Source organism: Anas platyrhynchos, chromosome 4 (assembly GCF_047663525.1).
Source record: "Anas platyrhynchos isolate ZD024472 breed Pekin duck chromosome 4, IASCAAS_PekinDuck_T2T, whole genome shotgun sequence".
In the NCBI taxonomy this organism is placed as follows: Eukaryota; Metazoa; Chordata; class Aves; order Anseriformes; family Anatidae; genus Anas; species Anas platyrhynchos.
The window spans coordinates 10783045-10809245 of record NC_092590.1 but is presented as its reverse complement, the minus strand read 5'-3'; the positions used below and the strand labels follow the sequence as shown (position 1 = coordinate 10809245).

Here is a 26201-nt window from a genome sequence, read left to right as displayed (position 1 = left end):
AGGAGGAAGAGCCGATGGAGGTGGATCCACCTCCATCCCATCTGGTGTGGCACAACACCATCGTGCCAGGGCTCCCACCAGCGAGACACCAACACCGTCATCGCAGAACCGCCCGGACCGCTCCGTACTCCCGGCACTGCCTCCGCCGCCACGTGTAGGGGGGAGAGGCCATCCCGTTACCATCATGCCGGATTGCCTGCACATGGCCTCTCCCCCCTTCCCTCCCCCTCCTTTCCTTCCCCTTCCGCTTCCCCTTCCCCTTCCCCGCCTTTCCTGCAGAAGTGTCATCTCTTGTGCACGGAGCCCCAAGCACTGGGCAAGAGCGCACTCGGCTTCCTCTGGGCTGCTGCAGCGGGCGACAGGAGAAGCCCTGCGAAGGCCACGCTGGGCGTGGGGTGTCTCCAGAAGGCTGCCAAGAGGTGCTTGAAGACAAAGCCTGGCCCTGCATGGCGGTGCACAGAGAGCAGCAGCAGAGCCCTGGAAACGGGCACGCAGACAGCTGTTCCTCTGCAGAAGCAGAAGTCTTCAGGCCTGCCAGGAAGAAGCGCGGGAGTGCAGCGTGAAGTCCCTTCAAGGTGCTTGGGTGCCAGCTCTTCCCAGGATGGGGCAACAGACTGATAGAATAATCATAATAAATACATAAATGCGTTGCAACAACAACAATAAACAACAACCAGTAAGCAACCACTTTCCTCTCTGATTTGGTGTCATTTTTGTGGCTCTGCCTGAACTCCGGGATCCCCTTCTGGTCTCCCCCAGACAGGAAAGATCCTGATGGGTGTGGAGTGGGCACAGCCCAGGGCACACGAGGGAGTGAGGGGCCAAGGCACACGGCATACAAGGGCAGGCTGAGGGGTCTCCTTGGGTCAGCACGAAGGAGAGAAGGCTCAGGGGTGGACCTGACAGCTGCCTGCAGGGAGGGAGTAGAGAAGATGAAGCCTGCGTCCTCTCTGAGGGGCTCTGTGGCAGAAAGGTGAGCAGCACCAGGCCCACGCTTGCAGGTGGAGACAGCCCAGGCAGCAAAAAGGAACCGATTGTCCTCACAGGGGTGCTCAGACTGAACCGGTGTCTAGAAAGTCTACGGAGTCTCTGGCCTTGGGGTAGCTGACCTTGAGTGCACAAGGCTGGCTGTTAGTATTCTGGCCTCACAAAATGTATTGGGGTTGGAAGGCACCTTAAAGACCATCCTGTTCCAGCTCCCTGTGACGAGCAGGGAGAGCTTTCATTAGACAATGGTTTCCAAAGCCCCATCCAACCTGGCCTTAAACACTTCCATTGGTGGTGAGGCAGTGGAACAGGTTGCCCAGAGAAGTCCCATGCCTGGAAGTGCTTAAGGTCTATCTAGTTGGAAGCGGCGTTGGATAAGGTTTTCTAGCGGATGGTGTCCCTGCTCATTGCATGGGGTTGGCATGGGATGGTCTTTAAGGTTCCTTCCAACACAGACCACTCTCTGAATCCAAGAGTCTATGATTCCTCTCCCTAAAGTTGTTGCGTACAATCTCTAGTGGAGTTGGTGCACATGTTTGTCACGTTTCTTTGTTGGAGGTGACTAATACATCTTTTATTATTATTATTGTTGTTGTTGTTATTATTATTATTATTATTATTATTATGAAAATTGGGAGGGAACGCTGTGCAAAACAGATGATATTAATTTTCAATGCCTTGATAATCACGCAGCCCAAGAAAACAAATGTCGGATAAAGAGTGGTTGTTCATCTCATGATAGCTCTTTCCATGATATATCCTGAGTTATCCTGAGTTTATGTTACACATAAAGGGTAACTCAGTACTGTGTGTGCCAGGTGTGAGGGAGCTTGAAAGGCCATGAGAAGGCTCACCAGGCATGGGTGCAGAACGGGCAGATGCCATATCCAGGGAGAGTGGCAGAGGAGTGTCAGGGAAGGATCTGAGGCAAGCCATAGTCAAGGGTGGCAGGAACAGGGGCTTTAAAGGGGGCACCATCACCTCTGGCAGTGATCCGTCCAATACACCTGAAAGTGCCATGGCACAACCATGTGCATCATATGGAGCCAACCACACTGGTATGTGAGGAGTATGAATGCGGTGCCATGGATCGGAGAAGAACTGGATCACTGAGAAATGTGAGGGGGGGTTGTGTGATTTTTGCTGCTACTGTTTGCATTTTTCTCCAAAGCAAGCCCCAGTGACTTCCAGTACCATTTCCACTGTGGACTCTGGGAGCAGTCCCACTGCCATTCAGTCAGTGTGTTCCCTGCCTGCTCTGCAGGGCACGGATGCTGAAGGACATCTGTAGCCACATGGAAGCTCTGGCGCAAGCACGTTTTGCAGTCAAGACTGAGTGTTTGAGACCTATGGGAGTTGCAAGAGAAAATGTGCATAAACTCTCTTTCAGACAGGCTCTGTGCAGCTGAACATTGAAGTTGTACAAACACAGTTTTGCTGTTCTTACACAAATGCCCATGCACTATTTATTTTGAACTGCTTGTTTCTTGGTTTGGATGTATTGCTCTGGTGACTACAAACCAATACTCCATTCTGTTTTGAAGATGAGTTTGTTAACTTGAAGGACGTCACAGGAAACTCACGCAGACAAAGGCTATCAGTTTGGGAACATCTTACAAGCTGTGTTGATCTCAAAAGGCACACAAACGCTGCTGAAATCTGACAACAGTGTGGTATAACTTGTAAGCATAGCACCGTTATTCAGTACGGTCAGCAGTTAATTGAACGCTTGCAAAACACTGAATGGAATTACAGCCATTTGTCTTCAGCTGATTTTGAACCAGGTGTAATGTATAGTCTTTTGCGGTTATCATAGAATACAAATTCTGTCTACACAGTGAGACAATTCCCACAGCAAAAGATTGCTGCTTTGCAGGTTAGTGGTGTAATTATTTGGGAGTACGTGTTTCTCAGGCTAGACCCAGACTTTCCTAGTTGAAGTTCAGAGCAGTACAGCCCATAAGCAGTGGACTGGGAACAAAATTAATAGTCAGAAATCATTTTTATTTGTCACAGCTCATAGGCTATGCTGCCTTAAGGAGATCTTGTGGGTTTAGTATATGTCTTATTAATTTCAGAAGTCAGCAACTTGGGCAGACCTTTTCATTGTTTGCATATATACTGAAGTAAAACCAAGACACTTCTACTTGCAGATGTGTAAGAGCATGTGCAGTCTTCTCTGACCATTTCGATCTTTCTAATAGTGCACGTTTCCCATCCAATACTGGTCCAGTTATGGAAGTATTAGTAAGGAAATATTAGAATTGTTATAATTTTTATTGATTAGTAGAAATGTGGTCTGATGAGAGACGTGTATAACTTAAACCCCAAGCTAAAACTTGCACACCGGCAAAAGATCAACCGAACATGAGGTTGCTTTGTGGTAGGGTTTAAAAAATGGGAAGGGAGATTACCATCAGTCTGATTGATGGCCTCTTGTGGTGCCAGGTAACCCAAGAGTACGTGATGCCAGTAACCCAACAGTTTGATGCACTGTAAAATGATAATGGAATAGATCACTGCTGGAGGCCTTTAAGCACAAGTTTTCTCTCAGCAATGATCCAGAGAATTGATGCTGCATTGGGAAAAGGTCCAATCTACGTGGTCTCTCAAGAATCATTCAAACTCTGTTTTTAAGTGCATCATTTACTTTAAATTTATTTATTTATTTATTTATTTATTCATTTAATCTCTCAATCAGCAGACTGTGGTTTTAGCAAACTTGCAGGATGTCCCAAGAAAATCTATCTTGTGATGCATTGGATTTGAATGGGAACTAGCTTGCCCTTAAGATATGAATCACCAAAGAGTATCTGGCATGCCTATCCTAAGATTTGTATAAGCCCACCATAAGAGTATTTGTCTTAAAATCAATCCAAGGATTATTCAGATAATATGCTAGGCTTACAAAGGGCTAGTTTATGGAGTGCTAAAAGCAAAAACTGACTGACATTTGTGTTTGTGTTTATTCCACAGTAGGAAAGTCTTGGAAAGGGCACACTTGCTGAGGAATAGAATGTGATTGTCACCTTTCAAGTTCAGGAAAACAGTACAGACTGACATACAGTGAAACAGAAAACAAAAATATTTTTAAGCAGTGGTCTGTTGAGAGCTGGGTGCCGTCTACATTCACTTCTAGCAGTGTGTAAGCATCAGTAGAGAGTGATGTTTCACACTCCGATGCTTCTTCATGTATACATTAGGGAGCAAACCCATTTGTTTCCTATTGAGTTTTGCAATTTAGAAAGCATTACAGTAGAGAACAGGAGTCTTACAGCAGTTGCTAATTTTGAGTCCATCCTATCATATGCTTGTGTTTCGTTCTGTGCAGAAAACAAATGCTGTTGCCAGAACAATTGTGATGTTGGTAGCTCCCACAGAATCATACTGCTGTTGCCATAGACATGTATGGGACATAAATGTACTGTTCAATTTCTCTTTGTGGTTCCATTCCCTAACTTTCTCTGAGGCTGTTACCCAAAAAGCACAACTAGATCAGGAGAAAAGCCAGCAGATTTTGCTCAGGAGGCCCCAGTATGCACAGATTATAAATACAAATTGAAGGGAAGAAAATTCAGAGAGAATAAGCCATTGAGATGTGATGAGAAGAAGCCCGTGTTCAAATGAAAGGGTCTGGAGTGACCGCGCTCATCCTCCCTCGGCCGCGTCCCTCAGTAGAGCAGCACGGTGCGGATGCTGAAAGGGAGAAGAAGGGAGCAGTTACCGGAGGTGCTGCCGCAGTGCTCAGGAGCAGGCAGAGGGGCAGGCAGGTGCGGCCGGGACCGGCCACCTCAGCTCTCCCCCAGCCTCTTCTGAGCTCAGCGAGGGCGCTGAAGGAAAGCCTGAGGCACCCCGTCCCGCCCCGCAGCTCCTGTGCCTCAGCCTGAAGGCACAGTCTGCAAGGTCCCCACGGATGCCCCTTCCTCCTCACTCTGCTTTCCAACGCCGCAGCGAGGTGTTGGAAGGTGGAGGTCTTCCCTCTGCCTTACAGCAGGGCCTCCCAGCACCGGGACCGGGGCCCTGCCGGCTGGCACTGCTTGGGCGCTGGGTGAGGGCAGCGAGCTGGGCACTGCCTCATGGAGAGAGCCTCGCTCCTGCGAGCCACATCCTCACCTTTTGCCTGCACGTAGCAATTCAAAACCCTCGTTGATCTTAGCGAAAGGCAGCGTGTGCGTGATCAGCAAGTCAGAGTTAAATTTCTTCTCCAGATAGCTGGAGACCAGTTTGGGGATGGAGTCTCTCATCTTCCAGCCTAGAGAAGGGGGAAAAGCACCCGCAGTGAGTGACTGGAGAAATGCTTCTATTATTACTTGTGTGTATATATATATATATATATATACACACATATATATATGTATATATACGTGCATAATTATATATATACACGTATATATGTACATATATACATGTATATACACGTATATACATATATATATACGTGTATATATATACACGTCTATATTTATCCTTAGAGGGTAACTGTTCTACAGGCAGTTCAGGAATTACTGTGAAAGGACAACACTCAAATTTCTGAAATCTTTCCTTTACTTCCATACCTCCAAGCAGAGTCCCTTTATAGGTTCGGCCACTTAGAAAAAGCAAAGGATCCATGGGAACCACTGAACCAGATGGTGCCTCTCCAACCACCACGCAGACACCGGTGCTCATGTTGCAGGAGGCCAGGGCAGCGACCTGATGGGACAGGAAAGTGAATCAGGCACACTTATGGGAAATGCATTCTTTCTTTTCAGTTGTCTGCCACTCACAGCTATCTGCAAACCTTTCAGTGCAATGAAAGCACCGTCCTATTTTGAGACTCCTACATGATTTACTCCCCAAGACAGTAAATGCCTTTCTGCACACACACAAGCCCACAGGTGCTGGCACCAGGCAACAGAGCTCGTGCCGTGGTGAAATTTGCCCTGATGGGACGCTGTGAATGAGCTAGAGGAGGGCACTGTGTCAGAAGGCCACGTACCATGGTGTCGGCTGTCCCGATGACCTCAAAGGAGTAGTCCACGCCGTAGCCGGTCATCTCGGTGAGCACCTCCTGAACAGGCTTCTGGAAGTCCCGAGGGCTGATGCACTCGGTGGCCCCCAGCTCCTTGGCCCTGGCAAACTTCTCCTTGTTGACATCGACGCCGATGATGCGAGAGGCCCCGGCCGCCTTGCAGCCCATGACCACGGAGAGCCCAACTCCTCCGAGGCCGAAGACGGCGCAGGTGGAGCCCGGTTTGACCTGCACGACACGGGGCCGGCTCAGCCTCCCGCAGGAGGAGAAGAAGGCTGTGGCAGAGCGCTTCTGCGGGAACGCAGGTGGCTGCGGGGTGCTAGCTCTGGACACGGCTGGGTACCAACCTTGGCGGTGTTGATGGCAGCCCCGTAGCCCGTGGAGAAGCCGCAGGCCAGCAAGCAGACCTTGTCCAGAGGCGCGGCGGCGTCGATCTTGGCCAGGGTGAACTCCGGCACCACGGTGTACTCGGCAAAGGTGCTGATCCAGAGGAAATGGTGGATCTGCTTCCCCCGGCACGTGAACCTGCTGGTCTTGTCGGGCAGCAGGCACTGCGACACGGAGAGGCTGTCGGGAGCACGTACACGGGTCGCTCATCACGCAGAGCACTCGCCTGCGTGAGCTGAGCCCGCATGGGCAACGGGGGGGGGAAGCAAACTCACTGGGACTTCAGGCAGTAGTTGGAGTCAGGATTCTTGCAGAAGCAGCATTCCCCGCACTGAGGAAGGCCAAAGAGGATGACTTTGTCTCCTGGAACAGAGCAGAGCCAGCGTTAGGTGTGTGAGGAATGATCCCCAGGTCGGTGTTATAACTATTACTAATGACGACTTAGCTCTATTGCAGGGCAGGAGTGCAGAGACGCAGATTACACTGCCAAATGACCACTGGCAGGCTCTTTCACAAACCTAAGGTTGCAGCTGGCACTGCCTGCAGCCGTATAGCAGATGTTACACTCTCTTTCCTAATTAGTAATCATGTGTCTTACCCATTTGTGGTGAATGGCCAGTGACAAAAAGAAAAGGGGGAGACAAAGACAGAAACGGTACCAGGAGGATGCCACTGACACTAACAGCATGGGTAATAGGAGTAGTATAAGTGACACAGGGGACGGTGCGGGGCGCTCTGCCTGCTGCTCGCCTTCGCCTGACTGTGCACTGCTGCCAACGGTGCTAGAGCAAAATGTGAAGACTGCTCAGATGGCAGTGATGAGAGTGCTTGTGTGAAGAAGATGTGTACTGAATCTGACTTTGTGTGCATAGATATCAATAAAGTGTGTAACCAGCAGAGAGACTGCAAGGACTGGGGTGATGAGCCCCTGAAGGAATGCAACATAAATGAATGTGACTGTCCAGCTGGGAAACTGTGGAGATAGTGATGAATGCCAAAACCCTGGTATCTGTAGTCAAATCTGTATCAACATGAAAAGCTATCAGATGAATCCTGCTACAGGAACCTGGAAAGGGCCATACGACAAAGCAAATTAGATAACTGTTATTTAACTTGTCAAAAGATAAAAAAGAAAGTGTTTCAACAAGCAGCCACGGGAGGGAAGAATCACTGGACCCTCGATGTGAGGGACTGTACCTTGTTTTACTGACTACTGAAACAGCTGTGAGAACCGCAGAAAGGGACCCATGCATCCAGAATAAAAGGACCAGTAACTACTGAAACTCGGAGGGTTGAGTCCGCTCCTGGGAAACTGAAACTCAAGCTAAGGAAGAACTAATATTCTGGCAACGAGGCTCTGCATGAATTAAGGATGCCAAATAAAGGGGACAAGCCTGAAGGGAGGAAAGGGAGAAGGCAAGACCGGGGCAGGACTCTCCACTGCGGTGTGCATGGTCTACCGAGGGAGGCAACCCCTATGGGTATTGACTGCCAAGTGAGAGGGCCTCGACTGGACTTCTTCCACACTAAGGTCAGGTTGTCCTGAGAAAATAACATAAGAACCTTTTTTTTTAACCTATATAAAATTGTGATTCGTTTTCCAGGAGCTGGATCACCCTGACAGGCCGAACGGTAACACAAGCCTGAATCGACCCTGAAGGTGTTTGCCTATTATAATCCAGATACGTGGGCAGGAGACAGATCCTGGGACTATAGGACCCCAGTATATATACTTAATAGAATAATTAGGTTATTGGCTGTAATAGAAATAGTTATAAATGATGAGAACTGCTTTGTATCAAAATTGCCTAGTTTTGGATTATTTACTAGCACAAGAAGGAGAAGTCTGTGGAAAATTTAGCTTTAGTAATTGCTGTTTAAAGATTGATAAAAAGGGTGTTTCTTCCTAGTAGCTGATAGAATGTTATGTTCTGGTTTAGGATGAGAAGAATGTTATAATATGCTGATGTTTTAATTGTTTTGAATTGTTACAGAGCAGTGCTTACACCAAGCCAAGGACCAAGCCAAATTCAGCTTCTCACTGTCCTGCCAGCAGGCAGGCTGGGAGGAGGGCCGGACTGCTCGGGGTTAGGTTGGGCATCGGACAGCAGGTGGTGAGCAATTGCATTGTACATCACTTGTTTCGTATACATTATTACTAGTAGTAATATTATCATCATTATTATTGTTATTGTTATTATTATTATTATTATTTTCTTGGTTTTATCTCAACTCACAGGCTTCACTTTCCCATTTCTCTCTCCCATCCCAGAGAAGGAGAGGGGGGAGGTGAGCGAGCAAACACAAACCTGGAAGGATATGGAATGGGATTTATTTTAATGGCTGCCTGGTGGACCATGGGTTAAAAGAGTGTTATTTTTATTGTTATGTGGTGTAAAGATGTTATTGTTTATACCTTGTATGATACCTTGTCTTACACTATTAATACACCGGGTGATAAATAGTACATTGGTAATAACTTCGTTAAAAAAGGAAGGGAATATGTCAATTATGATGCTTAAGAATTGGACCCTCCAAGAACGGACTGATGAAATCCAGTTAACAACAGAAGAGACACGAATTGTTGATATTAAAAAGAAGATAAGGGATTGTGAGGAATGTGTTAACAATTCGTGTCCATAAAGAACAATTCTGTTTGAATCCTGTCTGCCTCTGGGTCCTGCACTGGCAATTTAATTCTTGAACCACAGACGCAGTGTGTCCCAGTCTCCCCCTCATTCTAGTCAATTTATCACGTCTTCAGAAAATACTCCTTAAATTTATGAACCTGTTTGCTTTTGTTATTCCTGACTTCTAGTTCTAACAGTTACAGTTTTTTTCTGTCTTCTTCGAGATTGATTTAACACTGCTATAGATGTTATATAGATGACTGTGAATAGCTGGGAAAGAATATTTTAATTGCTTGTGAGTCGTCAAGCTGTTTGGGAGTTTCAGAACAACTGATAATAACTGGTGACTGCTGGTGACTGTTATGAGATACTATGTGGATCCTTGGTATCTGGCCAGGGGGGCCAAGAGATTAAGAGGAAGAAAAAAGAAGCTGAAGGACAGTTGGGAGACAAGACCTGCAGAGAGTGTGCAGAGAGCGTTCCATAAACTTGGAATAGTGCCTAGTGAGTACAAAGGTGAGAGGAAGACTACGAGCCTTCAGCATGAAAGACCCCTAGAGACCCCCAGAGGAGACTGATGCGCATGCTCCAGTAGGAGGAACTGGACCCCGGAAGCTAATTATAATAATCTATTTTTTTTAGAAGTAGTAATGAATATGTATTAGTCTAGGTGCATAAAAATCAGCTGCTTGATGTAACTGGTGTGCATCCTGGTGGAGCGGAGACTCCTGGTGCACCCAGCGCTGTTTGCTTACCTCTATTCCTTTATATTCTTTTAATAAATCCTATTTTTTTATTTAATCCTAATTTGAATCCTGAGCCATTTATAACAGGTGCCTCTCACTCGGCAGCCTGGAGGGTGCCGCCCGTCACAGCGCCTGGCATGAACCCTCTGCTTCCTCTGCCCGCAGGAAAAATTCAGAGCCTGATTTGGGCACTTTGGGGAGCAGATGAGGAAAGTGTGTGTGGTGGTCCAGTGGTACTGGTGTGCAGACAGTCATGGGTCATGGCTCCAGGCTGCTGGGGGCTATTTCCGAGCTCTGGGCAGCCCCATGGGCTTTGAGAGCTGAGTCCCGGGTGCGAGCTGGTTACCTGGTTTCACAGAGGTCACTCCTTCCCCAATGCTCTCCACAATCCCAGCTCCTTCATGGCCAGGGATGACTGGGAAATCTATATCAGCAACACTGCCTTCAATAACGTGGTCATCCGTGTGACAAATCCCTGTGGCCACAATCTGTTTGGAGAGGAAAGAGCAGGTGAGCTGTAGAAGGAGCCTGGTCTTTTTTGAAGCCAGCAGTTAGATGTGATTTCTTCGAGTGTCACCATGGTTGGTGCTGATGCCTCATGCTGGTACCTCTGTGCCCAGCCCAGGCACAAGCCCTTCTGCTCATGCTGAAGGCTTTGCATGGCTTTCCTCTGCACTGTGCTGCAGGGGCTGGGGATTACTTGGTGGCATTTGTCTGGCTCTCTGGTTTCTGGGAATGGGTGGTCCTGAGTGGCTGTGTCTGAAATAGTGTGGTGTAACTTAGCAGGAGAGAACAAATTGCAGCCCTTTGCACTGTTTTGGTACTGAATCTGATAATCCCGTGCAGACTGTCCTTTCCTCTTGGCCTGAACAGCATCAGTGCCAGAAGCTGGGGAGATGTTTGTGACAGGCAGGGCATCAGACAGCCACTGCCAGCTGTGAGCCCTCCACTTTCCCAGAGCACCGCTGTGCACAGGTCTGCGCCTTTACCTACAAGCCCACACGTTCCCAAATGGTCTGCATTTAATCATGTCAGCAGTCTTTTCCCTAGAAGAGAGAAGCTGCAGCCGGCATTGGCGCTCGGCAGCCCTTGCTTTTACCTTGACACGGACTTCACGCGCCTTTGGGGGTGCCACCTCCACCTCCTCGAGAGAGAGCGGTTTGCCCACTGCCCAGGCAACAGCAGCTCTGCACCGGATGACCTGCAAGGAGAGGGAGTGAGGCTGCTGGGGAGCTTCGCCTTGGGCTTGGGGTGGGGAGAAGGGCAGCGAGCGTCCTTACTTTTCCAGACGTGGCCATGTGGGCTGAGAGGAGCCGGCGGCAGCGCAGGCTGGAGGTGAGCTGCCGTCTGTGTGGCCGGACCCGCACCTGGCGTCGAGGCCCCGAGCGCTCCTGGCCCCGCGGCTGCGGCTGGAGGGGGAAGCAGGGAGCACGGCGGGCGGCCTGGTGAGGGACCAGAGCTGGCGGAGAGCAGAGCGGGAGGTTCCCCTGCGAGCAGGGAGTCCCCTGTGCCCCCTGAAAGGCGCAGCCTCCAGGGGCTGGGTCTGGGCTGCAGGGAGGAGACTCACGGCACCGCTCGGGCTTCCACTCCTTGCCGAGGGGCAACCTTTGGCCGGGCAGCAGCTCACCCCCAGCTATTTGTGAAAGGATTAATAATTACAGCAGAAAAGAAGACCTTGAGAGCATGGTATGGCGAATAAACATGCCCAGCCTTTTGGAGTCCAGCTTAGCTCTCTGTATACCGCAGCTTTTTTCCCCTGGGTACCGCGAAGAGCATGTCTGCAAGGGCCGATTTTCCAAGGACACTTTTATGTAACTTTGCAACCAGCTGTGTGAGCAGTTCCCCTTCTGTCAGCGCCCTCCGTTCTCTCAGATCTGTGTCCACCAAGGTTTGGGGTTTGGTCAACTGCAGTAGTTCAGATCAGTATGATTTCAGAGGTTTCTTTTGTTTTTTCAGTGTTCCAGTCCCCAACCAGCAAAGCTATAAAGATGCTACTAGCAGATGTTTACTGTGCTTGGGAGATAGGGAATGGAAATGGACTTTGCACGCTCATGGACAGGACAGAAGCAAGGAGGTTTGTTGTACTGTATTTCCTAACTCCGTTTTTGTTTTGCTTTTTTTGTCCATCTTCCACTCCGGATCCTGTTATTATATTTTCCAAACTTCAGGAAATAGGATATACTGCAGAAACACCATGTATCTTGTACAGGGAGGATAATTTACCTCTCTGTACTTCTTTCTATCCCCACAAACTATGTATAAACAAACCTTCGTTGTCTTCTGTTTAGACCATGAGTTAGATGTTTCTTAGCTGATACAGTAAATTAGTTTTGGCCCCACAGAAAATGTTTTCTGTGTGAACTGAGACACTCTTGTTTCTACTGAATCCATGTTACTCCAGACGAGATCAGTTAAAGCAGAATTAAAACCCCTCTCCCTCTGTTTCCAATGTTTCAGTGATCCAGTTCATGCTGTTGGTTCACACGTAGCCTGCCCTGGAAAAGATAATCCTGTAGCTGAACTGCACCTAAAAGGAATTTTTTTTATGGCCCACAAAAAACCTTCAGACCTGACCGCACAGGTAACCACACAGAAACAAATGATTGGTATTTGGGTCTTAATTGCAATGTAAACTGAGTTTATGATATGCACACATATTTAAGCAGCTCTTTCTGTTAAGGTCTAATCTCTTAGCAAACCTGTCTTCAAATCATTAACCTTGCTGGGCTGCTCGAGGCCCCTTTTTGCTGACACAAACAGCTAAGTCATCGTTAGCACACTGTCCTCTTCTATCACAGGCTCTTTTACCCAGCTACCAGGCAAGCTCTGATCAGTGCTGTAAGTGGCTACCATCTCTTTTAAAAGCTAAGTCAATATTGACCATGTTTTCTGAGGTAGAAATAGCTTCTGTTCATGTCTCCATGTCACGGATGCAGAAAGCATTATGATTCTTTCTTTGATCTCTGCCACACTGCTACCTGTCTCCTGTTTCTTCTTCTGTATTCACACTTAAAGGCCTGGCACCCTTCCCTCTATTTAATGGAAACAAGTAATAATCGACGCACATTCATACATTTATTCTCAGTTTTCCGATCATCAGACACCCCTGTGTAGATTGGCAACAGATCTAAAACAATGAAAAAGATATACCATTTAAAAAACAAAACATAACACAACCATTCTTCATAAAATGCTTGGAAGTATTAATTTGGTAAAATATCCAGCAATGAGCCTTTCTCCAGTACCTCAGTTTATGATTTACTTAACTATTACTTACTGAAATCGTTAGTTCAAACACACGGTCACACATCACCCAGGAATCCTAATCTCTGCCATGTTTTCCTTGCCTATCAGGTAATGGAATAAGAGGATGCTAAAATCATTCAGGATGGATACTTAGTTCCAACCTAGAGTTTTATTGAGCAGTACTTTAATTTCCTGGTGTGTGAGCTGTTAAACTTGCAGCTTTATTAAGATCCAAAGAAACAGTTTGCTTTTTTTTTTTTTTTTTTCCTTTTATTAAAAGATTGCCTGTTAAAAGCTGTTTAAATAAAGCCAAACCTTCCATAACACCTGTGACAAAAGCAAGTATGGTAGTATCATTGGCTATTAAAAGAAAATTGATGCACAATACAGAGATTTTTCCTGATTCCTGCTTTGAAGTAGAAGGAATGATTATTTTCTTTTTAAGTGCTGTGTTTGAAGTCTGGATGTTGAGCTTGATCCTTTTATTCAAGGGTGGTTGTGGCAGATCATTCAGAAATGTCTTATTTCACAATTTGCATCCATTGTATTGGAGGACAATGAAGTTTGTGCTGCTGCCAAGCCATCTGCTGCTTATCATTTGGGAATCCTAAAACGTCAGGACACTGCGAATACTGCAATATAAAATGACAAGTTAGTGACTGCAGAAAACCCGTGACAACATCAGCACAATACTGCTGTTTCCTCTGAAAATCTAGGGTATTGCTCTTAACCAGGGTACTCCTCACCTCCCCTGCCTCAGCTTGTAGGAAAATGATGGAGCAAGGTCCAGCAAGCTGAATATACTTGGTATCAAATGAGGAAAGAAAGGGGGTAGGAGAGCAGATCTGAAGGCTGCCAGGAGGGTAGTGGGACCTTCAGCATTGGAAAGACAAGCATTTTCTTTCCAATAGAAAATTTGGTCTAATTTATTTGGTCTAATTTGGTTAATTTGGTCTAAAACCCCTTCAAATTACAGGCTGTAAGTGGAGCTACACCTGCTACAGTAAACCTAAAAAAATACCACCAGGTATGAGCATCCCCATTCGCTTTTTAAGGCTTTTTTTTTTTTTCTTATTTCTTTTTCTGATCAAGAACAGCATGCAATAAAATAATTAACTGAGCTATATACTGTGACTCCTTTCTCAAGCAGGATATGTTGCTTTCTGGTATGGATGATGGATGAAAGGGGCCAGAAATTTAATTTTTCAACAGTAGGGCTTGGCTTTCATCCCCTCATCTGTTAGGGTGCAGCCGGCCTATCTAAGGTATGGGGACAATTTGCATAGATCAGAGATAATCAGGAAAGGCAATTAATTCCCTTTCTTGCAAGGGTTTAAAAGGGCAATCTGAACTTTCTAATGGTCTTGGCTAAACAGTCTAAGCAGTACACTGCAGTGTGGTGCTTGCATGCTCTATGCAGAACATTGTGAATACTATTTCATTCAGTAAACACTAAAATGTTTGAGTAAATGACCAGGGGCAACATGTCACTGCCTTCAGGTTGACCATTGGTATTTTAGCAAAACTGATGGTGTCTGTGTCCTCGCCACTTCCATTGTTTGCCACACTAAAATCCCAAACTGACATTTGCAGCACATCTAAAATAAAGACAGTCAAAAAAATGGAGTAAGTGCTGCGTAGTTAAAACCTGGGAACAAACCTAAAAGAAAGCATCAGGGGCAAAATTCTTCTTCATCTGTTAAATGATTTTTATGTTTACATGTATTGAAATACACAAAAGTATTTCCCACTTCTGCCAACAAGAATTTTCAGTCATTGCCGTGGTGAATCTTAATCAAACATCTCTGGCAAACAGTATTTCTGATTGCAACACCCAGTGAAAACACAGTCTGAGTTGAACTCACAATATTTGAAGAATGCATGAGAGCCAAATTCTGAGCTTGCAAATACTAGCTGTGTGTATACACAAAGCAGTTTCCCTTCTGAAAAGCTCTAAAGTTTAGCGCAAGCTACCCAGTGGCTTTAGGACTAATTGCACTGGGACTCTGTTCCCTAACCCATAAGAAGAATGGTAAGTTGCTTTTCCAGTAAACATAGGTTATTTCAAAAACATAGTTTCCTTGGGTTGCTTGCCCTTTTCCAAAGCACAGTAGGCACTGGTTTGCTGCTCTGTGTGGGTTTTTCTCCCTCTGCCACTCAGACTCTTTGCTCAAACTAGACAGGAAACAGAATCCCAAAGTTCCTCTGGAAGGAAAGAAAACATCCCGTACATTTCAAAAGCTAAGGTGTTACTGCCTTGGTTACTACAGCTGCAGCTCATGGACGCACACTGTGCTGGGCAAGATTAAGGGGCACAGTGCATTGCTTTCACCATTCTCTGTCATGAAGTCAGCCATACTCTGTTACTCTACAGTTCTTTATAAGTTATTTACATCATTTATACAGAACTTCTATAATTAAGCAGTGCTTACCTCTTCCCTGCCCTTAGCAGATCAAATCCTTCATTGATTTTACTGAAAGGAAGGGTGTGGGTTATTAATGGGTCCAGAACAAATTTTTTCTTCATGTAGTCAGCAACCAGCTTGGGGACTGAATCTTTGCTCTTCCAGCCTGAAAGAAATCCAGAGGCAATGTATAATGAACCATTAAATGCTTGTGAAAATGGCAAAAACAGGGACTTAAATTCTCAGATTATTTTTTTTTTTAATCTCTTCCCTTCTCTCTCTCTCTTCCTCCCTTCCCCTTCCTCTCTGTTTTTCTCTCTCCAGTAACCACTTCTGATAAGTGAGTCTCCTTAATGAATTCCCTTTGTGCTACTTGGTCAGCAAAATAGTTATCAGTAGTATGTCCCGCTATCAGTAGTATAACAGGACAAGCTAAGCAGCAAATTTAGATACATCTGCTTTGATTGAAGATGATTTACAAGTTCCCAAGCCAGTTAAATGGCATCTTTCCAAGTTCTCACCTCCAAAGACAGACCCTTTCCAGGTGCGACCACTGAAGAGGAGCATGGGGTCAAAAGTGATATTCTGTGCTGCAGGGGGCACTCCCACGATCACGCTGACTCCGTAGTTGTAGTGGCACGAGGCCAGGGCTGCAACCTGCATTTAAAACAGAGAGGGACGTGCCAGGGTCACACAAGCCCTGCCACTTGGAGCACAAACGCTTGATTCCTTCTCCTCTCAGGACTCAGCTTGCACTTCGTGTTTTGTTATTGCAGTCACGTTAAACAAATTCTCAAGCTCACGTCCTTTGTCTGCTGTCATGTTTTAGCTTGTTCTGTTGCCTTATTTTGTCTTATTCATTAATGATAAGACACTGCTGGAAAGAAGATACAGAGTTACGTGAAATTTAGCCACCCTCCTTAGGCTCCCTTTCTATCAGAATAGAGGGACTACATTTAAGCTCCCTTTCTGAAGTTTGTGAGTGTCCTTCTGTCCTTACATCTCAGTGGCAGATAGCCAGATTTCAGGTTGAAAGTTATCTTCACACTTTGCCAGTGGCTCTCAGCCCCTCACCCTCGGTGCTTAGTTGGTTAGAGAAGAGAGCTCTAACAAGCTAATGCCTCTTTTGACATTTTTGTTTGCATACCATGGTTTCGATACGGCCGATGACCTCGAAGGAGTAGTCCACGCCGTAGCCAGTCATTCCAATCAGCACTTTGTGAATGGGCTCCTTGTGATCTTTAGGGTTGATGCAGTCAGTGGCTCCCAGCTCCTTGGCCTTGGCAAACTTGTCACTATTGATATCGACGGCGATGATGCGAGAAGCTCCAGCCGCCTTGCAGCCCATGATAACAGAGAGGCCAACTCCTCCGAGGCCGAAGACAGCACAGGTAGAGCCTGCTTCCACCTATGGTAACCATATTAACACAGTATCCTGTTATCCTGTTACAACCCAGGTAAAGTGCAATGCATTTTCTTACTATCAACATTCTCACCTAAGCCAATTCTCGTAAATTAGATATCACAATTGTAAAAGAAAGTTGCATATGCATACCCTACAAGTGGAGTACCCAACTATGCTATTATAATCCTACTTGCGACTAAGGTAATTTGTTGCTAAAATACATCTGAGACTAGGTCTTCATTCCAGCACTCAGCTTCAGGTTTATAACCAGATTTTTTTTATGATGCTCTATATTCCAGTGGTGTTAAAGTCCGTAGTGTCCCTCCATTGGAGATAATTCCAGATGTAAAAAGTCACATTCAAGTACTGCTACAAATCATGAATTTTCCATGTATAGGCTCTCTGTATTCCTAGACTTAAGTTACAATAAAATAAATAATCTCATAACACTTTTCTAGGGGTAATACAGCTAGAGTTCTGAGAGAAGACCTATCAAATGGTAATAAGTTTTTTTAAAATTGGATTTTCAATTGAAGATTCCTAAGTACCTTAGAGAAACGTAGGCAGGCAAAGAACTAGTGTCTTCTTTCCAGCCTGAACTCTGCGAGAGGAGCCTATACTTCCTGGCTGCCATGCTGAAGACCTGTTTTCAGGTCCCAAAATCCTGAATGGCCCAGGAACGCCCATGGTACTTACCTTTGCAGTCTGCAGAGCAGCCCCATAACCAGTTGAGAATCCACAGCCGATCAGACAGATTTTTTCTGGAGGAGCAGCAGAGTCGATTTTGACCGCAGCAGTTTCATGCACTACTGTGTATTCAGTGAAGGTGCTGGTACCAATAAAGTGGTGAATTGGTTTTCCCTTGCAGGTAAACCTAGTGGTGCCATCAGCCATTAATCCAGCAGCTGCACCAATGCTGCTCAAAAGATAACCAGAAATAATGGCAAATGAGATCTGTTGGATGCAGTCGGTTCTGTGTAAATTAAAATCAAATAAGGGCCACAGGTAACCCAGGAAACTCACTCATTTTTAATGCACATATTACCCTTGGAGTTTAAGCAAGTGCTGCATTCCCCACACTGTGGAACGAAGAGGGGAATGACCTTGTCTCCTAGAAAGAAAACAGTGATGACAGGGGTGTTAAAAAAAAGAAAAAAAGACAAAAGGCATGCAGGAAGCATGCAGGTAAAAACATAAAACAAGCATATTTTATCCATAGAAAAATGTGCACTAGTAGTGCAGTGCTGAACTTATTTCCTTCATCTGCCCTCGTGCTGTTGGAAGATAAACTGATGCAAACAACATCATTAATGCACTTATGACAACTGCTATCAACATGCAATATCCCTGGTGTCTTTCATAAAACTGAGTCTTAGCTCTGATATTAAATCTTGCTAGCTGCTGCCACTCACCAACTACTCATTCAGCATTTTTTTGCATCTTCTACTTAAAAAAAATGCTACGCAGGTGAGGAAAGGGAGGTAAAAACTGACATCCATTAGGACAGGAGGCTGACATGCTAAGATAACAGGGCTGTAAACTGCATGTAGAAAGAATGGGAAATTATTAGTTTCCCAGCCCTCATGTGTCTCTTTCTTATTTGCAGTCCTATTACTGTTGCTTAGGCGTAAAGGCAGGTAAAATATTTTTCAGAGAAGCACTGATACACACAAGGTAAGACATCTGTAATTCCCTAGCACAATGTGAGTAGCAAAGTAGCAGCTACATCCTCGGTGCAATTTTTTACTGCTGTATGTTTTCCACAACAATAAAGTATGGTAAATCCATAACAATCCCTAGACTGATAATTCCCAATACAGATCAATTTGTGATGTGGCAGTTTTGAAATGTGGCTAGTATTTGATGTTTTCAAAGTCAAAGAAAATCTTTGATTTCCACTAAAAAGTGGAAAATGACCTCCAGAACATAAAATGTATGCACACACATACACACACACACTTTATTTAGAACTTTTTGATGTAGGCTTAGTAATCATTCTGGTAAAACAGCTTTGCGTGTCTTTTTTACAAATTAGAGTGGTAAATTAAGCAACATCAGAGAAACATGACTGTGTGCGTGTTCAGACCTGCTGTTTCAGCTTACCTGGAAACACACGGCAGCTAGCATTAGACAATAGAGTGATTTATCAAGTTTTTGAACCAAAACTTAAGAGAAAAAGCAGCCAGGGCTATCACTGAAATCTGAAATACACATATTTCTTTGGAGTTAAAACAAATCAGAGATCTCAAATAGACTTTCTTCTCATCACACATACCAACCTGATTTGGACAGACTTCATAGCTGCAGCCAGTACAAAGACGGTAGAAGTACAGAGGTGCTAAAAGGGTTAAACTACCTAAACTACTTAGGTAGTTTAACAAACTGCTTGGATAAAATACAGCATTGCTACACAGATTTGGCTCACTGCATATTTCTTCTTAGCCGTTGTTAGAATTTGTTAAATCCTGGAAAATTGTACTGAAACCCTGTCGAATCTTGCAGCAGGTGAGAGGAAAATCAACACCTTTTGCTGACTTCTGTATCTACAGTCTGTGGTTCACAGAGGATGCAGTGTGAGGATTGTCCTGTGGGGGATGTGTGCTCAGAGCCATCCAGCATAAGGAGAGAGCCCTTGGTGAGCAGTGCTGCTGGCACTGTCTTCACTGCTCACTTCAGCACTGACACTGAACCCAAGCAAACTTGCAGCAGGGACTGCATCCCAGTTGTGTCCTGACACTCTTAAAATGAAATAATGCCACACAAAGACCTAAGTTCTGATCTACTAAAGTTAATAGATTATTTAGATGTTAGGAGAATGAAGGTGCTTTAACATGTTTTCTAGTGCTTTTTCCCAAGGGATGATAAACTATACTTATATTATTCTTGAGAGAGATTAGTTGTATAAACTGTGATTACAAAGTCTTCAGCCAATACCTGGTTTCCTCTGACCAAGAGCAGAGAACCTACAGGAAAAGCACTATACCGATGGAAAGCAAGGTGCAGATGTTTTTGCCAACAGCAAATGAAATGGAATGCAAAAAAATCTGAAAATAAATTGAGATTAGGAACACAAAGATGTGAACAAACAGCACATACTGTTCTTTAAGATATCCGTAAAAAGACCCAAAGTTGGAACACGCTCAGCAATACAAGTTTTCATGCACAGAACAATCATGACATAAACAGGAGTCTGAAAACTCAGCACGGGGTTTGTGTTCAGTGTTACGCTGTTTCATACCTGGCTTTAACGAAGTTACTCCCTCCCCAACGCTCTCCACCACACCAGCTGCCTCATGCCCAAGAATTATTGGGAAAGGCATAACCAGGCTTCCAGTTACCACGTGGTCATCGGAGCGACAGATCCCCGTGGCCAAGATCTGATTTAGAGGAACAACAAGAGTGCTTCAGCATTTATCCGTGTCATGTCACATACAGAAGTCAACGTATGTCATATATTTGGAGCAGCCACTTTCTTCTCTCCAAAACCACATATGCACACAATAAAACTAATCTAAATTCACGCCTTTGGTTATGTGACTCATGATTGTCCCCATTTGTGTTGTTTCAGACAAAAAAATTCAGCCATACGTAGTATTCTACATTGCATTTTGCCTTTTCTTGCATTCAGCACAGCCATATTTCTTTTAAAACTTTCAGGTATGCCTTTACAGCTTTTATTTTGACAAGTGCAGCCACTGACCCCAAGTGAGGAAACCTCTCCTGAACAATGCTTGAAACTGCTCTAAAATGAAAACATCTGACTGTATCAGATGCTCAATACCCAGATGAAAAAGGAGGCACCCAGCCATGCCGAGCGGTTTCCTAGCACATATTCTAAGAAAGTAAAGGAGAAATTCTTGCTTCCTGGGGATTCAGATTTTTGCCTTGTTGTGGATATGTTATTAAAAAACAAACAAATAAAAACCTGACCCATGATCACACTTAGGACTTGAAGTATGTTCCACAGTATCTCCCTGAATAGTAACTACCCACCTAGTTAATATTTTCCAAGACTGGATCCTAATAACCTCTAGAAATAATTGTGACTAACAGCAAGATTGAATGCAATTCATAGCACTTATTTTTAAGTACCTTAATGCGAACTTCATGTGCTTTTGGTGGGGCAACTTCCACATCCTCGATAGAAAATGGTTTATTGGCTTCCCACAGTACTGCTGCCTTGCATTTAATAACCTGCAAAAAGAGCAAAGGAAAAGGGAATGGCACCTGCACTGGGAAGGTCGCCACACCGAGACAGATTCTTACATTTCTACATGCAAAATTCCTGCTCGTATCTTGGGTAGGGGGAAAACCAGAGAGAAAAAAACAAATGAACAGAAAACACAACCAACACCAAACTATCTGTATATACATGTAAGCCCATGTTTTTTTTACCACCAAGATCACGCCTGACTTTGTTCATATCTCTGCTCCCACATTCAATCCCGCTCTTTCTTTGTGGTGTCTGCTCATCCCACAGCTTTAAAGGACTCCAGGACATGGAATAAGGTTATCCATGTCTCCCTTGTGGCCAACAGTGACTCCTTTAAGTTCCGTGGCTGCAAGGTGGAATCGTCTTGACAATACAAGAAATTCAGTGCATGCCTAAGCATCCTGCATGACTGGGGACTCCTGTGCAGTGTAACACCACTGTACCGCACGATTCTGGTGCGGAACGATAGCAACCTTCTCATATCAAAGCTTTTGAAGTAAAAACAGATGCCTAATTAGCAAGAACTTGTCAACTGGTAGTGAAGAAGACAAGCACTAGGGAGCAGGCAGACACGAAGTCGGAAGGACCACAGTGTTTTGAAAAAGACACTCGAGAGACATCTGCACTAAATTTAATGCTTCACGTGCCACGTGCAAGTGCGATCAGTAAAAAATTTACAAGTGAAGCCAAAGATCAGATTTTAAAGGGCAACATTTAAAGGACAGAGGAAATTCTTTAGAAAAAAAAAAAGGGCTTTATTATTTTTATTTATACTCTCTCGCACACCGCACGATAATGATTACACAACTTGCAAATGCAGAGCTTAAAGAACAAAAAGCAGCCAATAACCGTGGACTGCTGAGAACAAATCTATCTCTCATTACAATTAGACACTGGTTAACTCTGCTCTGTGCTGACGGCTGATGCCCTGTGAACTTTTGTCAGCCATAGCAGGGTCCCAGAGATGCACCAACTTGCACCTTCTCACCCAACTGATCTCTTACAGCAAGAACTGGCTGGAGTCAGCAGCATTTTATTTTTTTTCTATTCCTGTTTTCCACCAGCCTTACAAGCAGAGGGTGAGTAAGCTGCAGAAACACACTCTCAGAGGGCAAAGATCATGCTGCATGACCAAGTAATCTGCACGGTAACTCATGTATTAGCTCCAAGACAAACACAGTGAAAACAAAGTGGTTTAGGTCCTCCTCAATACTTTAGTTATGACTCTCAGTCGAAGGCTGAATGAAGGGCCAAACTTGTTGAATTTACCCCCACATGAATTAAAATTAATTTTGCACTTGCTGTATCTCAGAGTTAAAGAAACCCTTATTTTATATATTTTTTTTCCTCTCTCTCTTGTTTTGTTCAGCTTTGGAGTAGCAAAGACAGCTGGCAGTAGCAGCACAAGGTCCTGGTACTTTCTTAAGGCACATTCCAGCAAGGTGCATTTCTTCAGGCGTTTTCTGTGTATGGCTTCCTCTCCATTGACCTTTCTGCCATATTTCAGTGCATTTTAGCATCTCTCAGGTAGCCTGAGAAGCTTGATACACTGACATCAGCAGCGGTAGCAACCTCTCTGTCTCTCATCACTTTCTATCAGAGATGTAAATACTCGATTCAGTCCCAGCTCAGTACGGCATTGCATGTGATACTCGCTTTTGGTCTTCATTAACTTAACCCTTAGACTCACTATATGCGTATTCAAACTTCATGACTGTCTTAACACAAACAAACCCTGAAATATAACACAACGTTTTCTGAAGACAAGCCATTAATAAACTGATGGGAAATGTCAAGAAGCTAGTAACAGTTTGAACTAGCTTTGGATCTCAGAATGGGAATCAACACAGCTGGTAAATACTTTTATTTATCTGAACACTTACTACACTACATTCTATAACAGAGGTTAAAATTAGCTTGCTTGCCCTGGGGTGACTTAATTCTCATTCTAGCACCATTAGCTTATGCTGCCTCAGTATTTAAAATAAACACATAAATAATTATTGCCTTGAAGAGTGTAATAACCATTTCCTAGGAGCGTACAGCGTTCTGCAAGGAACGGCAGCTCTACCATACCAGCTTTCTCCAAAACTGTCATTTATACCATACTACCAGTATTTGTGGTGTCCCTGCAAAGAAACTGCATTTAAGATACATTACTCAGCTGCAGAAAAACAAAACAAAACAAAACAAAAAAAAAAAAAACACCAAACCAAACCAAACCAAAACAAAACAAAACAAACAAACAAACAAAAACTTTTATAAAAACATTTCTGCTTACTTTGCCTGCTGTGCTCATGTTGACTGGCGTGTCTGTTTCAGATCTTGCCACCACTGATTTCTTGTGCCAAGGACTGGGTCAGCCGTGAAGCGCTCAGGTTGCTGATTCTGCAGGTCCTGTCCAATACAGTAGAAGCTTGTCTAGCAAAGTGCTCCTGCAAGTGCATTGCTCCGACCTTTTAGCCGAGCTGCCAAGCTCAGAGTCCCACCCCTTAAACATCCAAAGCACAAGAAAGAAAATAAGCCACCCGTCTGCTGAAATCTTGGTTTTCCCAATTCCTTTGCCAGGCTCACCCCCACCCTTTTCACATCCCATCGGTGGCTGGCCTCAGCTGGAAGCTGTCCCCTCCTTCCACCTCGCCGGGAGGCTGCCCTCCGAGCCTGCTGCTCTGAGTGCAGCTGTGGGAGCAAGGAGAAAGGGGGAGAGGTGCTCTTGATCTCACAGGGGCAGGGTCATGGGAACACGAGGGCTTTGTTGAATTATTTTGTTGACACTCTTAAGAGCTCAGCTGATGACTAAGAACATGCTATTGTGCAAGATGCTTAAGAAATACGCACTGTCAATCTGCAGCCCTAATTGCTCCTCCGATTCCTTAGTTTTGCAGCCTGGCTACTCATTAACCTGTTGGACTTGCTTTCAGTGATCACTGACCAAGGCCAAAGAGCTGATCATGCTGATGGGAAAACAAAAGTCATCTGGCCAGGAGCTGAGAGGATGCACATTTCTTATGATGGGCAACACAGCTAATTTCACAATAGACTGCCTGAACTGTTGGATCCACCAGCACCAGCGGGCACCCACGCACTTATCCTCTCCTGACACAACATTGAGGGGTTGTGCTGCCCACGCATCATGAGTGGAAGTCGGAGGTGCAGGTGTATTTAAGGGCTCCATGCTGCTTTGCATCAGGTTAAGGCTCCCATACCAACAGGCAAGGGCAGGACATCTCCTGAAAGCAGGGTTCACCATGGGCAGGCTGGGGAGCTCCTTGAGGCTTGTTTCTATTTCAATATATAAAAATATATTCCAAATGCTATTTTTTTAAAATTTATTTATTTTAATTCATTTATTTATTTTAAGATTTCTACCTTTACAACGCAATGAAAGGCTGGGTGGTGATCAGCACCACATGCCTTTGCTGTAGATTTCAAGCTTCATCTATTTTCAAATTATTTCCAACACTTTGAAATCAAGATTTTGCCTTCAGAAACAAGCGAAAAAAAGAAATAAAATGCCACATACAGCCTAAGTAATAAGCACTAAGTACAGTGGTGTCTCAGAATTACCTCTATGATTAATTACTTGAAGAAGGTGTAGAGAAAGAGGAGCTGGGGAGAAATGTGGCAGATATATGTAATGTCAGGTGAATGCTTTGGGAATGACAACAGAGTGCAAGAGGCTGAAGAGGTCCAGCCAGCCAGGGATGCAAACCACGTTTGGCGCAGGCTAGAAAAACAGAGACCAAGAGCCCCTGCTAAAATGTTTCCAAGACCCTTAGAGAAAAAAAGAGGAGGGTGTGACCTGAGGCTTCCTCTGTAAAAAGGCTCACAGAGCCCATAGGTGGTGACTTGGCTTACCTCCAGGGAATGGCAGACCTCGGGGTACTCACCCACAGGGGCAGCTCTGCTGTTGCAGTCTCACCACTCCCCAGTGCTTTTACAGTGTAACACTTCTGCTTTATACAGCAGTGGTCATAATTCATCTCAATGGATGCTTCTTTCTGAGGTGTACTATTAGAGAATTGGTATTGTAACACAAAATGTCAGCACAAATACAACGTGTTGGAAAAGCCTCCGAGTTCTCCCACTGAGACCTTCAAGGTAGAAGATACATTCTGTGCACTCTGCATAGAAATTAACCCAAAACAACATGGCTCACCTTCCTGTACTGTGCTGACCTCTTTCACAAAGCCTCGGGAGGCAGGACCTAGTGACTTTATGTAAATAAACAAAGAAATGAATAAATAAATAAATAAATACAACAGAATGAAGAATTTCTAATCCAGTCTATTCCTCAACATCTGTCCTTTTCCTTTCTTCCAAAGTTCCTACCTATTTTTCATAATCAGTTTCTTCTTTCTTCCCTTTATGCTTCCTTTCCCCTCAAAGCTCCCCTCATGTCCTCACCTTTTTGCATGCCATTTCCCTGAAATATTTTTCCAGGGATTGGAGTGGAAGCCACCTGGAAGCCATTTCCTTTTGCCAGACTGGTTGCCTCCTGCTGGGAGCACTGGGCAGTAGATCCTGTCCAGGTGTAGGTGGCACAGTCTTTAGGGAAAAACTGTCAAGATAAAGGACTGCACATGGAGCCAGTGAAACACAAGCCGACTTGCATAACTGTGTTGCAGAAAGTGCTTTATCTGCATTGTTCTGCCAGATTGCTCAAGATGCTGGGAGTGGGGCTTGGGGACAAGGCATGCAGCAGCCCCAGAATGCAGGGAAGCTGCAGTGCTGCCCCTTTTCGGTTTGCTCTTGCTCAATGTTTTGATTTGACACTGCCACAAAATACATAACTGCTCCCAAGACCCCATCCTGTTCCCCTCTAGGGCAGTTAACTACACAAGTACGTTTTCTTTAAGCTTATCTACTTAATCTATTCCTCTTTATGCAATTAGAACATAAGTAATCACTACCAGCCTTTTTGTCTAAGTTGTTCATCTCAATACATGGCACTAATATTCCCTAAATTGTGACAACAGCTTGATGCCCAGGTGGAGGCCAGTGATGAGCGGTGTTCCTGGGGGGTTGGTATTGGGACCAGTGCTGTTTCACGTCTTTGTCGGTGACACGGACAGTGGGATCGAGTGCACCCTCAGCAAGTTTGCTGATGACACCACGCCGAGTGGTGCAGTCAACACACTGGAGGGAAGGGATGACGTCCAGAGGGGCCT

The 26201-nt window shown here is 44.9% G+C and overlaps 2 protein-coding genes across 5 annotated transcripts; both read right to left on the bottom strand.

The window, feature by feature from the left end:
* Positions 1 to 3934: 3934 nt before the first annotated feature.
* On the bottom strand, positions 3935 to 11391 carry LOC119716840 (alcohol dehydrogenase 1-like). Of its 2 annotated transcripts, none has more exons than XM_072036999.1 (9): positions 11042 to 11391; positions 10861 to 10983; positions 10108 to 10249; positions 6661 to 6748; positions 6346 to 6565; positions 5966 to 6226; positions 5544 to 5679; positions 5101 to 5239; positions 3935 to 4683 (listed from the first exon to the last, which is right to left on the bottom strand). In XM_072036999.1, the coding sequence occupies exons 1-9, from the start codon at positions 11057 to 11059 to the stop codon at positions 4659 to 4661; spliced, it is 1152 nt and encodes a 383-aa protein (XP_071893100.1). In that variant the 5' UTR covers positions 11060 to 11391; the 3' UTR covers positions 3935 to 4658. The 2 variants fall into 2 exon arrangements, with proteins under 2 accessions (XP_071893100.1, XP_038034664.2); XM_038178736.2 differs by having other exon boundaries at positions 10861 to 10962; positions 11042 to 11390.
* Positions 11392 to 12817: 1426 nt separating this feature from the next.
* Positions 12818 to 23735, bottom strand: LOC101804666 (alcohol dehydrogenase 1). 3 transcript variants are annotated; one of them, XM_072037000.1, is made up of 10 exons: positions 23605 to 23735; positions 23312 to 23427; positions 20910 to 21011; positions 20056 to 20194; positions 17841 to 17928; positions 17514 to 17733; positions 16560 to 16820; positions 15934 to 16069; positions 15440 to 15578; positions 12818 to 13639 (listed from the first exon to the last, which is right to left on the bottom strand). In XM_072037000.1, the coding sequence occupies exons 2-10, from the start codon at positions 23327 to 23329 to the stop codon at positions 13615 to 13617; spliced, it is 1128 nt and encodes a 375-aa protein (XP_071893101.1). In that variant the 5' UTR covers positions 23330 to 23427; positions 23605 to 23735; the 3' UTR covers positions 12818 to 13614. The 3 variants fall into 3 exon arrangements, with proteins under 3 accessions (XP_071893101.1, XP_071893102.1, XP_038034665.1); XM_072037001.1 differs by having other exon boundaries at positions 23611 to 23629; XM_038178737.2 differs by lacking the exon at positions 23605 to 23735 and having other exon boundaries at positions 23312 to 23479.
* Positions 23736 to 26201: the final 2466 nt, after the last annotated feature.